This window comes from Chiloscyllium plagiosum, unplaced genomic scaffold (genome assembly GCF_037043375.1).
Source record: "Chiloscyllium plagiosum isolate Xiang-an unplaced genomic scaffold, Cpla_swu_hap1 HiC_scaffold_2, whole genome shotgun sequence".
Taxonomy (NCBI): Eukaryota; Metazoa; Chordata; class Chondrichthyes; order Orectolobiformes; family Hemiscylliidae; genus Chiloscyllium; species Chiloscyllium plagiosum.
Genome location: NW_028270140.1, coordinates 126,894,578 through 126,907,304, shown reverse-complemented (window position 1 = coordinate 126,907,304; position 12,727 = coordinate 126,894,578). Strand labels below are relative to the sequence as shown.

The window sequence follows — 12,727 nt, the reverse complement described above, 5'->3', positions numbered from 1 at the left end:
GCATTAGTACTCTGCTGTCTACATGTTAGAAGTGTAGTACTGCTGGGTTTTAGGTTACAGGATATGCAGAAATAGTACTCAAATTACCTTGACTAAGGCATTCAGTTGTAATCCAAAGTAAACTGGTACGCTATGATTTCATTGAATTTAATTTCAAATGGTAAATTCTTCATAAAATAAATTCACTAAATTATGCAAATTACGTTATCAGAATAAAATCTGTTGGACAATCCGCTCTAAGCTTCTAAGCTTAAAGGTTGTTGCATGTAATATAACACGGATGTGGATTATTTGAGTACAGGAGTATGGATGTCCCATTGCAATTTTAGAGGGTTTTGGTGAGACCACACCTGGAGTATTGTGTGCAGTTTTGGTCTCCTTATCTGAGAAAGGATGTTCTGGCTATGGAGGGAGTGCACTGGATGTTTACCAGTCGGATTTCTGGGATGGCAAGTCTAATGTATGAAGAGAAACTAGATTGGTTAGGACTATATTCAGTGGATTTTAGAAGAATGGGGGATGATTGCAGAGAAACCTATAAAATGCTAACAGGACTATATATGGTAAATGCAGGAAGTGTGCATCTGTTGACCCAGGAGTCCAGAACCAGTGGTCATAGTCTCAGGAAATAGGGTGGCTGATTGGGACTGAGATAAGAAGACATTTCTTCATCCAGAGAGGGGTGAGCCTGTGCAATTCTCTGCCACAGAAAATGGATGAGGTTAAAACACTGAATGTTTTTAAGAAAAAATTAGATATAGTTCTCAGTGCTAAAGGGATCAAAGGAAATGGGGAGGAAATAAGAATAGGCTACTGGATTGGTTGATCAGCCATGATCATATTGAATGGTGGAGCAGGCTCGAAGGGGTGAATGATTTATTTCCGCTCCTTTTTTATTATTTTATGGACACTTTAGGAACACTGTGTTCATTTCTGGTCTCCCTGCTGTAGGAAAGACATTGTGAAACTTGAAATGGCTCAGAAAAGATTTACAAACATGTTGCCAGGATTGGAGGGTTTGAGCTATCAGGACAGGCTGAATAGGCTGGAGCATTGGAAGCTGAGGGGTAACATTACAGAGGTTTATAAAATCATGAGGGGCATGGATAGGTTGAATAGTCAAGGATTTTTCCCAGGGTAAGGGAGACCAAACTAGAGGGCATAGATTTAAGGTGAGAGGGGAAAGCTATAAAAGGGACCTAAGGGGCAACTTTTTCACGCAGCGGGTGGTACGTGTATGGAATGGGCTGCCAGATGAGTTGACGGAGCTGGTACAATTACAATATTTAAAAGGCATCTGGATGAGTATATGAATAAAAACGTTTAGTGAGATATGGATCAAATGCTGGCAAATGAGACTAGATTAATTTAGAATATCTGGTCGATATGTTGAGTTGGACCAAAGGGTCTGTTTCTGTGCTGTACATCTCTGAATCTAAGAATGCCTAAGAAGATTGCACTGTGTGCTACATTACAGGAGATTTTTCTCCAGTTGCTTAAGTCTTTTTTTGTCAAAAGCTGATTCAAAATGCACTCATATAATTTATGCATACCGCATTTTAGATTAACATTGTCACTGTGATTACATTTCTCAAACAATTTAACTTGATGCAATCCAGTAATTAAGTTGGTAGCAAGGGACAGTCCAGTTGCATCCTGTCTAGCAGGGACACTGTCTGTACTGGTAACTGAAATGCTGCTGAGGAGAAACAAAACACAACTTCAAGCTGTTTCCTACAGTAAACTCTCAGATTTCTAACCTGCTGATGACACCAGTGAAACTTTGTTGAGTAACTGACTAATATTAACATTGTTTAAAAGTATATTGCCTGGAAAATAGAGCAATGGAATTGAGGAACCTGTAATAAATGGAAATTCTGAAAATGACAGACAATGTAAAAACTGTAGCTGCTACTTTCAATCCTTGAATGTAAAATTATGTTAGAGCTCTCAATGTGTAGCATTTAGATGAGCATAATAAATAGAATGCTGTGAGTTTCAGAATTACAGGGTATATTTAGCTGTTTAAATTCATTATTATTCACAGGTGTAGGAAAATAACATGTACTGTAAATAAGTCAGATTGATGATTCATCTTTTAACTTCTATAGCACAAGTCACAGCAGGTGGAAATTTAAGACTTAGAAATTATTTGGTGTATCTTGACTTAAAGGTTAATGTATGCTCCAAAACGACAGTACATGTTTAACTATGATAGCAAGATAAACTAAAGTTGTAAGTATTATTATTGGCACTATTGGAATAGTGTCAGAGTGCAAGAGCAAGCAGGTTATGTTGAATTTATATGAGACATTTCTTAGATTTCAGTGGGAGTAATGTGTAAGTTCTGGGTGCCACACTCTAGGAAGGAAGTGAAAGCATTGGAGAAAGTGCAGAAGAGAGTTATAAAAAATGGTTCCAGAGTGTGAAACTTTGTAGATGAGGATAGATCAGAGAGACTTGGTCCTCCTCGGACACAAAACCACAAAGAGGAAATATTATAACAGGTTTTCAAAACTATGGTAGTTCTGGATGATTATTTGAATAGATACAATGTGCAGGGTTATGGAGACAAAGCAGGAGATTGGCATCAAGTCATAATGCTGGTGGAGAGTGCACTCACAACTGGCTAAACTGCTTCCTTCTACATCATCATAATTCTGTTATTCTATTCTGTGTGGGTTGGATGCAATATCATTTAGACACATTGCAATTATAGTGCATAGGTATTGGAACTAGTGTTTTACAAATGTCAAGATGAAGTGTCTTTCAGATCCAGAGGATGTCCTACCTTCCAGAGATGTCCAGCCTGTCATCTACTTTCGTAGCTATGTCATTTATATGGTTGGTGCAGCGCAGTTTCTCATCAATGAAAACCCCCAGAACATTGATGCTGACGGATTTAACAATGGTAATGTCAATGAATGTCAATAGGATTTGGTTAGATTCTCTCTTGTTTGAAGTGATCATTGTTTGGCACTAATAAAGTGTAAATCTTATTTGCCCTTATCAGACCAAGCTTAAAGTTGTCCAGTTTTGTTGCTTGCATTAACTGAGTAATTGTAAGTGGAATTGAACACTGCACAGTCATCACTGAACAGCACAACTTCTGACCTTATGATGGAAGAAAGATCATAGGTGAAGCAGTTGAAGATGGTTGAGTCTAGGATACAATTCTGAGAAACACCTGAAGCGTTGCCCTCGAATAGAGGCCATTGACCTCCAACAATTACAACCATCTTCCTATGTGTTGGGTATGATACCAACCAATGGAGAATTTTCCCCTTGGTTTCCATTGACAAATTTTACTAGTGATCCTTGGTATGATACTTGGACAAATGTTGCCTGATGTCAAGGGTAGTCACTCTCACCTTGTCCCTTAAATTAATCACATTAATCACATGTTTGAACAAGAGAATACTGAAGTCTGGAACTAAGTTATCTTAGCTGAATCCAAACTGAGAATTGACGAATGAGTTGTTAGTGAAGTAGTGCTTGACAGTCTGTGACAACTTTTTGTTTCATTTTGTTGATATTTGAGGGCTGATAGGAAAATAATTGATTAGGTTGGATCTATTTTGCTTTCAGTGGTCAGCTTTCAACATTGTGAGCTTAATGCCAGTGTCATAGTGGTACTGGAACAGATTTATTGTGGTGCCAGTTTAAAATAAGAGTCACGGTGGCACAGTGGTTAGCACCGCTGCCTCACAGCACCGGAGACCTGGGTTCAATTCCTGCCTCAGGCGACTGACTGTGTGGAGTTTGCACATTCTCCCCGTGCCTATGTGGGTTTCCTTCCACAGTCCAAATGTGCAGGTTAGGTGAATTGGCCATGCTAAGTTGCCCATAATATTAGGGGAATGGGTCTGGGTGGGTTGCGCGTCGGTGTGGACTTGTTGGGCCGAAGGGCCTGTTTCCACACTGTAAGTAAGTAATCTAATCATAACCGAGGAGGGAGATGGTTGTGTTTTAGTAATGTCAATCATTGATTAATAATTCAGAGGTTCAGATTAATACTCTGAGGACATGGGTTCAAATCTGACCACAGCACCTGGTGCAATTCAATTAATAAATCTGGAATATAAATTTGTCTCAGTGATGGTGCCATGAAACTGCCATTGATTGGCAATAAATGCCCATCTGGTTCGCGCATGTCCTTGAGGGAAATAAATCTGTTGTCCTCACTTCATTTGGCCAACAAGTGATTCCAGATTCACTGCTTAACTTTTAACAGTCCTTTGAAATGGCCTTGCAAACCACTCCAAGTTATGGGGTGATTTTAGATGACTGGCCTTGCCAGCAATGCCTACATCCTATAAAGGAATAAAGAATTAAACACCTTCATTAAAAAAAACATGAAGTACAAAATAGGAAATGATCACTGTGATATGAGCAAAAAGATAAAGATTAGTTGCGGTGAGACTACATGAAAAATGTCTGATCTTATGACTGTTTTGCTCAGTGTTTCAATGGTTTGGTTTGAAATGAATGTCCTGAGTACGTACTTAAACATAAAGCAGGAGAGTTAAAATGATTTCTAAATCACCTTTATTATATAACAATGCTTCAGAAAGTTCAAAATGCTAAATATTTATTCCTGATAATGTAAAGAGGAAATTTGAAAACATCAGTTAGGAGGAATTGTAATTAGAGCAAAAATCGGCTAGATGTCAGCGATGTAGCTATACTGGAACAGCTCTGGTGCCAGTTTAATAAATTTCATAGGAACATGAAGTACTAAATGGGAAATCATTACTTGATGTTAAGCAAGAAGACATAAAGATTAAGTTATGGTGAGAATATAGAAGAAAAAGGCTAGTGTTCTGGTAGTGCTTAGTATTTAAATCAATTGGCTTAGAGTTACATTAGAGTTGAGAGTATGGTGCAGGAAAAGCACAGCAGGTCAGGCAGCATCTGAGGAGCAGGAGAATCAAAGTTTCAGGCAAAAGCCCTCCATTAGGTATGGGGTTGTGAGCTGAGGGGGTGGAGAGATAAATGGGAGGGGGGTGGGGCTGGGGGCAAGGTAGCTGAAAGCGTGATGGGTAGAGGGAGGTGGGGGTGATGGTGACAGGTCAGAAAGAAGGGTGGAGCGGATAAGTGGAAAGGAAGATGGGTGGGTGGGACAGGTCATGACAGTGCTGCCGAGTTGGAAGGTTGGAACTGGGATAAGGTGGGTTGAGCGGAAATGAGGAAACTGATGAAATCCACATTGATGCCAAGGGGTTGCAGGGTCCTGAGGTGGAAAATGATGTTTTCTTCGTCCAGGTGTCAGGTGGTTAGGGAGTTGCAATGGAGGAGGCCCAGGACCTGCATGTCCTTGGTGGAGTGGGAGAGGGAGTCGAAATGTTCGGCCATGGGGCGGTGGGGTTGGTTGGTGTCGGTATCCTGGAGATGTTCTCTGAAGCAGTCTGCGGGTCGACGTCCTGTCTGCCACATGTAGAGGAGACTGCATCAGGAGCAATGGATACAGTAAATGACATGTGTGGAAGTGCAGGTAAAACTGTGATGGTTGTGGAAGGCTCCTTTGGGACCTTGGACAAAGGTGAGGGAGGAGGTGGGTGCAGGCTTTGCAATACCTGCGGTGGCAGGGGAAGGTGCCGGGAAGGGAGGGGAGGTTGGTGGGGGTGGTGGTGTGTGGACCTGATGAGGGAGTCACGGAGGTAACGGTCTTTACAGGAAGCAGATACTGGTGGGGAGGGAAATATATCTCTGGTGGTGGGGTGCATTTGTAGGTGGTGGAAATGGTGGAGGATGATGCAATGTATATGGAGATTGGTGGGGTGGAAGGTGAGGACTGGGGGTGTTCTGTCCTTGTTACAATACACAATACAAATTTAAAAGCACCCAGTATTAGAGTACTCAATCTTAAAGTACTCAACACATATGTTAAAATCTATGTTCAATATTAAAATACTTATAACAAAATAATCTATATATTTTAAATTACTTGTGTTAAAGCATTCTATTTACTCAACATGTATTTAAAAGTACCCAATATTAGAATTCTCATAACAAAGTAATCATGTTAAAGTACTCAATATGAAAGCACTCAATAGATATTTAAAAGAACTCAATATTAAAGTTCTCATAGTAAAGTTCTCATATTAAAGTACTCAATATATATTTTAAAGGGCTCGATATTGAAGTACTCAGTAAAGTGTTCACTATTAAAGTGTTCAGTAGAGATTTAAACACAACAAAGGTTAAAATGATAAACAAATGACTTCTAAATCACCTTCACATTGTAACAATGCTGAAAAGTTGCAAATACTAAATTATTCTTGACAACAAAGAGAGGAATGAGGAAATCTAAAAAAAATCAGTTAAAAGGAAATGTGACGAGAACAAGAAATGATTAATGAAGATAACTCTGAGGTACATCTGCTCAAGGAAATTGAAATTATACTCATGTTACAGTCAGATTAAAAGTTGTGACTTGCAAGCTTGCACGTTATGAACAATGTCAGTATAATATCTAACTATGAGTGTGGCTAGAGAAGAATTTGCTGTACAAGTTAGGAATGGATCATCATGTAAAACTAGTTTTAAGCATATTTAAGCACTTATTCCCATTTTTTCAATAAAAAATCTTCCAAAAATTTCAGTCGTTCAGGGTTTTCTGTCAGGGTCAAATAGAATCTCCCATCTCCCCGAATGTGAGGCACCCGCCGGAGCGGAACCCGTGTGTCTGAGCGGCGTTGACTTCAGACGGACAACACCAGCAATCGTGCCTCGTGAGCTTGGATTTGACCGCGTTTATTCCGTGATGGGCACAGTTTCCCGGGGAAGACAGCCCAATGTAATCCAGATTCACCAGAATGAAAAATAAAACGACTGAAAGTATTGAAAATACGCTTCAGCGTTGCAGACTAAGGTGTGATCTAGCTGAAGTCCTTAAACGCTTAAAATAGTTGACAGAGTGGGTTAGATGAAAAAAGCCCACTTGGTCCTCTCAGGAGAGCGCAAAACAAACCTTAAAACTGAGCGAGGTCAGGAAGCATTTCACATCGAGGGTATGAAAATGTCTTCTCTTCACCCCCAGAGATGTTATTATATACTTCAGGAGCATGTAGGACTTCAACCTAAACCTCCTGGTTTAAAGATAGGGACACTACCGTTGTGCCACAAAAGCCCTTTGAGAGGCAATTATGGGGAGGGGGGAGGGGAGGGAGGTGTCAAAAGCCTGAAAGGTTGTGTTAGAGTCAACTAGAAGGAATTGTCAGGCTGAGTCCGGGACCAGAGGAAACACAATGGTTAAAGAGACACAGTCACGTCGTTAGGCTGCACAGCCCTGAAGCAGTGGGAGATTGAGAAGCAGATAGCAAATCGGAATCATATAACGCTTGTGTGTACGTGAAGCATGCTTCAAAAATAAAGTCAGAGCATTTCACGGAGCGATCGAATGGTATCCCACAACAAGGAGAGTTCACTGCGCAAAAGACTTACCTGGAAATTCGGTCACCTGCTCACTCTCGCACTTTTCACTGCCTTGGGGAGAAAGGGACGAAACAAAAAAAAATTACTCAACCAGGCTTGGGACCCCTTTCCTCCCTCCCTCCCAGTGATGGTAGTTATTGCCCAAGCGCTCACACCAAGCAGGATGAAATCAGTTAAAACTCTCTCACTTGTCCCGAGGAAAGAGGCGAGAAGATGCAGAAGGAGATGGAGAGGCTTCATCGCTGGCGCCTGGATGTCCCTCACAATCCAACCGCTCTCTTCACCTTTATCTTCTGCCGCTCACTGGGAATCTGATGGGTGGGGATGGTGAGTGGGAGGGAGAGGTCACACCGTCGGCCTGATGGACCGGGAAGATGAGAGAGTGAGAGAGGGGGGAGTCCGTGAGGGTGAGCGCTGGAGCCCAGTCCCGCTCTTTCTGGTGAAGCTCTGGCGAGCGCCTCTCTCTGTCTCTCTCGCACACACACACACACACAGGAGGCGGGGCCCGCTCTCCCAAACAGCCTCGGGGCTTTTCCCCTTCTCTCTATCTCCATCTCTCGTATGATTCACCAGTTCACACCCTGCCCACTCTTCTGTGTGTGTGTGTGTGTACCCTCTCCCATATCACAGGCATCTCTTCCCCAACCTGGCGCACTCCAAAGCCTTGGTGTCGAATCCAGTTTAGGCTGGGCTTTATGACAACCATGGATGCGCTCAAATAATGGAGTTGGACAGTGTAATTATGACGGAGTGTGGCAATGAGTTGGAAAGCCTGCCTTCAGAGCAGCAATTTTTACACTGCTTGTCAGAGAAAAAAAATAACCCTACATGACTCGTCAAAGTATGGGGCTTTTTCTTTCCCCTTTGAGCTGATGTTCTGCAAGTTGCTGAATTTTTCCTACGATCGTTCAAAGAGTTGACGCGGGCGTGATGGGTTGCCGATAAAGTCTCTGGTCCCTGGAGGAGATCAGAGACCAGTTGTTCACCTTTAACCCGGGTGTCCTCTGACGCTGAAGCCAAAGTCTTGGATTTGAGGCATTAACTTGCCCGGTTGTTTGCTGGTCCCGTAGGAATCTGACTGTTTTCTTCAAATGTTGAGCTTGTTTGATGATCGAAACATCTCTCTTTTCAGGGTTTTTGTCTCCCTGTCCCGCCTCCCACACACGCGCACAGACTCTAAGATCGGCTTCCAGAATGTCTTTGTCAATGAGTTTGGGACCTCCAGCAGCGTACTATTGATGTGTATATCTGGGAATCCCCTATTGCAAACCACAGGGCTGACCCAGTGAAGGTGAGAACTGTTGAGCTTGCTCTCAATACCAGGAATGAAGCACCTTGCAAGAACTCCAGTGTTAGTCATTCATCCTGGCACTTGATGATGTAGGTAGATTTGAAACAGTGACGGTAGAATGCAGCTGCTTACATGACAATGTCAAGCTGTGCTTGCGTTGCTTGCCAGTAAAGTGATGCGAAAACCCAGTGCCTGGTGGACATCAATCTATATGTTTTGCAACAAATTCCATGGTCTTCCCGTGAGTGAGCCTGCTGAATAATGAGCTTCCATTCATCTGGTTTTGGGTGATTTCACCATTCACCATGATCTTGTTGGAGTAGATACTGTCAACCAAGCAGACTGAATTGAGTGCGACAAAGGTGAAAAATCTTCTCAAAACTCGGTGACGATGTGTCCATGCAATTTGTCTGTGGGCAGGTTGGTACAACATTTTTCAGTTTTATCGTAAGGCCAAAATATTCTCAGATGGAAATGTGTTGCTGGAAAAGCGCAGCAGGTCAGGCAGCATCTAGGGAACAGGAGAATCGACGTTTCGGGCATTAGCCCTTCTTCAGGAATGAGGAAAGTTGGTCCAGCAGGCTAAGATAAAAGATAGGGAGGAGGGACTTGGGGGAGGGGCGTCGGAAATGTGATAGGTGGAAAGAGGTCAAGGTGAGGGTGATAGGTCAGACTGGGGTGGGGGCGGAGAGGTCGGGAAGAAGATTGCAGGTTAGGAAGGCGGTGCTGAATTTGATGGATTTGACTGAGACAGGCTGGGGGGAGGGGAAATGAGGAAACTGGTGAAATCCGAGTTCATCCCTTGTGGTTGGAGGGTTCCTAGCCGGAAGATGAGGCGTTCTTCCTCCAACCGTCGTTTCGCTGTGGTCTGACGATGGAGGAGTCAAAGACCTGCATATCCTTGGTGGAGTGGGAGGGGGAATTGAAATGTTGAGCTACAGGGTGGTTGGGTTGGTTGGTCCGGGTGTCCCAGAGGTGTTCTCTGAAACGCTCCGCAAGTAGGCGGCCTGTCTCCCCAATATAGAGGAGGCCACATCGGGTGCAAAGGATGCAATAGATGATATGTGTGGAGGTACAGGTGAATCTGTGGCGGATATGGAAGTTTCCTTTGGGGCCTTGGAGGGAGGTGAGGGGGGAGGTGTGGGCGCAAGTCTTGCACCTCCTGCGGTTGCAGGGGAAGGTGCCGGGAGTGGAGGTTGGGTTGGTAGGGGGTGTGGATCTGACGAGGGAGTCACGGAGGGAGTGGTCTTTATGGAATGCTGATAGGGGAGGGGAGGGAAATATATCCTTGGTGGTGGGGTCCGTTTGGAGGTGGCGGAAATGACGGCGGATGATGCGCTGTACATGGAGGTTAGTGGGGTGGTAGGTGAGGACCAGTGGGGTTCTGTCCTGGTGGCGGTTGGAGGGGCGGGGTTCAAGGGCGGAGGATCGGGAAGTGGAAGAGATGCGGTGGAGGGCATCGTCGACCACGTCGGGGGGGAAATTGCGGTCCTTGAAGAAGGAGGCCATCTGGGATGTGCGTTTTTGGAACTGGTCCTCCTGGGAGCAGATGCGGCGGAGTCGAAGGAATTGGGAGAATGGGATGGTGTTTTTACAGGGGGCAGGATGGGAGGAGGTGTAGACCAGGTAGCTGTGGGAGTCGGTCGGTTTGTAGTAGATGTCCGTGTTGATATGGTCGCCTGAGATAGAAATAGAAAGGTCGAGGAAGGGGAGGGAGGAATCTGAGACTGTCCAGGTGAATTTGAGGTCGGGGTGGAAGGTGTTAGTGAAGTGGATGAACTGTTCAACCTCCTCGTGGGAGCACGAGGCGGCGCCGATACAGTCATCGATGTAGCGGAGGTAAAGGTGGGGGGTGGGGCCAGTGTAGTTGCGGAAGATGGATTGTTCCACATATCCTACGAAGAGGCAGGCATAGCTGGGGCCCATGCGGGTGCCCATGGCTACTCCTTTCGTTTGGAGGAAGTGGGAGGATTGGAAAGAGAAGTTGTTCAGGGTGAGGACCAGTTCAGTCAGTCGAAGTTCAGGGTGAGGACCAGTTCAGTCAGTCGAAGTTCAGGGTGATATTCTCAGGCTTGGGCAGAGATGGCCAACAGCAGCTTGACGTCCTCTGGAGTGTGTGCTATCAGACCACAGTTCAGTAAGCCAGCTGACTGTTCATTTAGTAATTTTCTATGAAAACTTGGAAATTAAATAACAAACAGAAATTGAGTCATTCTACAACCTTGCTTTATGCTACTCGTGACTGGGAAGTGAGCAGTACGGTGGCTCAGTGGTTAGCACTGCTGCCTCAGTGCCAGGGACTTGGACTCAATTCAGCCTTGGTGACTGTCTGCGTTGGTTGCTCATTCTCACCTGTCTTGTGGGTTTCCTCTGGATGCTCCGGTTTCCTCCTGCAGTTTAAATATGTGCAAGTTAGGTGGATTGGCCATGCTAAATTACCCATATAGTCCAGGGATCTGCAGGCTGGGTGGGTTAACCATGGGAAATGCAAGGTTACAGGGTCAGGATGGATGCTTTTTGGAGGGTCAGTGTGGACTTAATGGGATGAATAGCCTGCTTCCATAATGTAGGGATTCTCTGAAATGCAGCTGATAAGGTGCCAATTTGCCAAGAGGAAATGAGAAGATGGTCCTGATCATCATTTGTATCTTTCATAAACTTTCCCAGTTTACCATGTTTTGGTCATGTCAACAATCACCATGTAGAGGCTTTTGTTCTATGTGGATTTGATATTGACTGTCATGAAAGCTACAATGTGGATCTGCATTTACAAAATCTATGAGTGACAAACCAATTGAGAATAATCCTCGAGGGGGCTTTATTTGTTGTGAAGAGAAGCAAAATACCACGGGGATAGATTTGCTTCACCTCTAATAGGTGGATTACAGAAACATCCTGTATTCTTGGGGAAAATAGCCTTGTTCCAGATTTAGCAAAAGAGGCTCAATGAGTTTTCTTATTTTTTATTTCAAAAATATACTCTATTCATAAAAATATCTTGATATGCATTCATAGTCAGTACCACAGTTCAATTCTGTACACTAGCATATGAAGGAACAAACAAACATTGAAGTTTGACTCTATCCAACAAACAAACCAAAGGCATCTCTTACGTGTAAGTATTATATTTACAGATATTTGAGGCACCGGGAGAGTCCAGTGACCCCCATTTAACTTCAGCAAAAAGACCGTCGACACTGCACTTTTGCAGCAGCTGCCCCAAGCTTTGGTGTGTCTGTCAGCACATAGTCCTGGACCTTGGAATGAGCCAGTCTGCAACATTTGGTCAAGATCAACTCCTAGTTCTGGAAGACCAACAAGTTCGGGTAGACCAAAGAACTTGTTTCACTAAGTTGATGGTGCTCCAGGTGCTGTCTCAGTGTGCATCTCAGGGAACAAACCGTAGAGCACAGAGTTCTGTGTCATGGAACTGCTTGGGACAAATCTCGACAAAAATCACCACACCTTTCTCCAGACTTCATTTGTACAGGCACATTCCAGAAGGATGGGTGATAGTCTGTACTCCCCTCCCCCCACCTATTCACCGCAGCCGCTTTGAGGTCAGTGTGTGGTGGCACAGGCTCACCAGGCATATGTGAAGGATGTCACAGTGGTGCACTTCCCACCACCAGCCAAGCTGTAGAGATCTGGTGATGAGCTTTACTGTCAGTGACCTTGGCAGTGTTTTGAGGGAACCACACAACAGTATCCAACCTCTCTTTTCCCGCAGGGTCTCAAGGTGCTGACCACTTCTGAATGGACTTGTGGTCAAAGTGCAAATTTCTTCATGAAGGACGGGTGATAAGGAACAGTCCATGTACTTGGAGCATCCCATGGCAATGAGGCCAGTCCCATTCTTTGCAACACTGAGGTCAGGTAGAACCACAGTATGTAGTGACACTTGGTGTTTGCGTACCAAGGGTCTAGGCACAGCTTGATGCAGCTCCACACAAATGCGGCCATCAGGATGAGGGCAGCATTGGGTATGTTCGTTCTCCC

At 44.2% G+C, this 12,727-nt stretch overlaps 1 protein-coding gene across 1 annotated transcript in view; it reads right to left on the bottom strand.

Annotated features, from left to right (window-relative positions):
• LOC122557983 (interleukin-31 receptor subunit alpha) overlaps window positions 1–8,353 on the bottom strand; it is an 84,680-nt gene extending 76,327 nt beyond the window's left edge. The window contains exons 1-2 of the mRNA XM_043706303.2: window positions 7,626–8,353; window positions 7,447–7,488 (exon numbers count right to left, since the gene is read on the bottom strand). Coding sequence (XP_043562238.2) covers window positions 7,447–7,488; window positions 7,626–7,677 — 94 coding nt within the window. The 5' untranslated portion in view covers window positions 7,678–8,353. The remainder of the gene's footprint in view (window positions 1–7,446; window positions 7,489–7,625) is intronic.
• Between the last annotated feature and the right edge of the window lie 4,374 nt (window positions 8,354–12,727).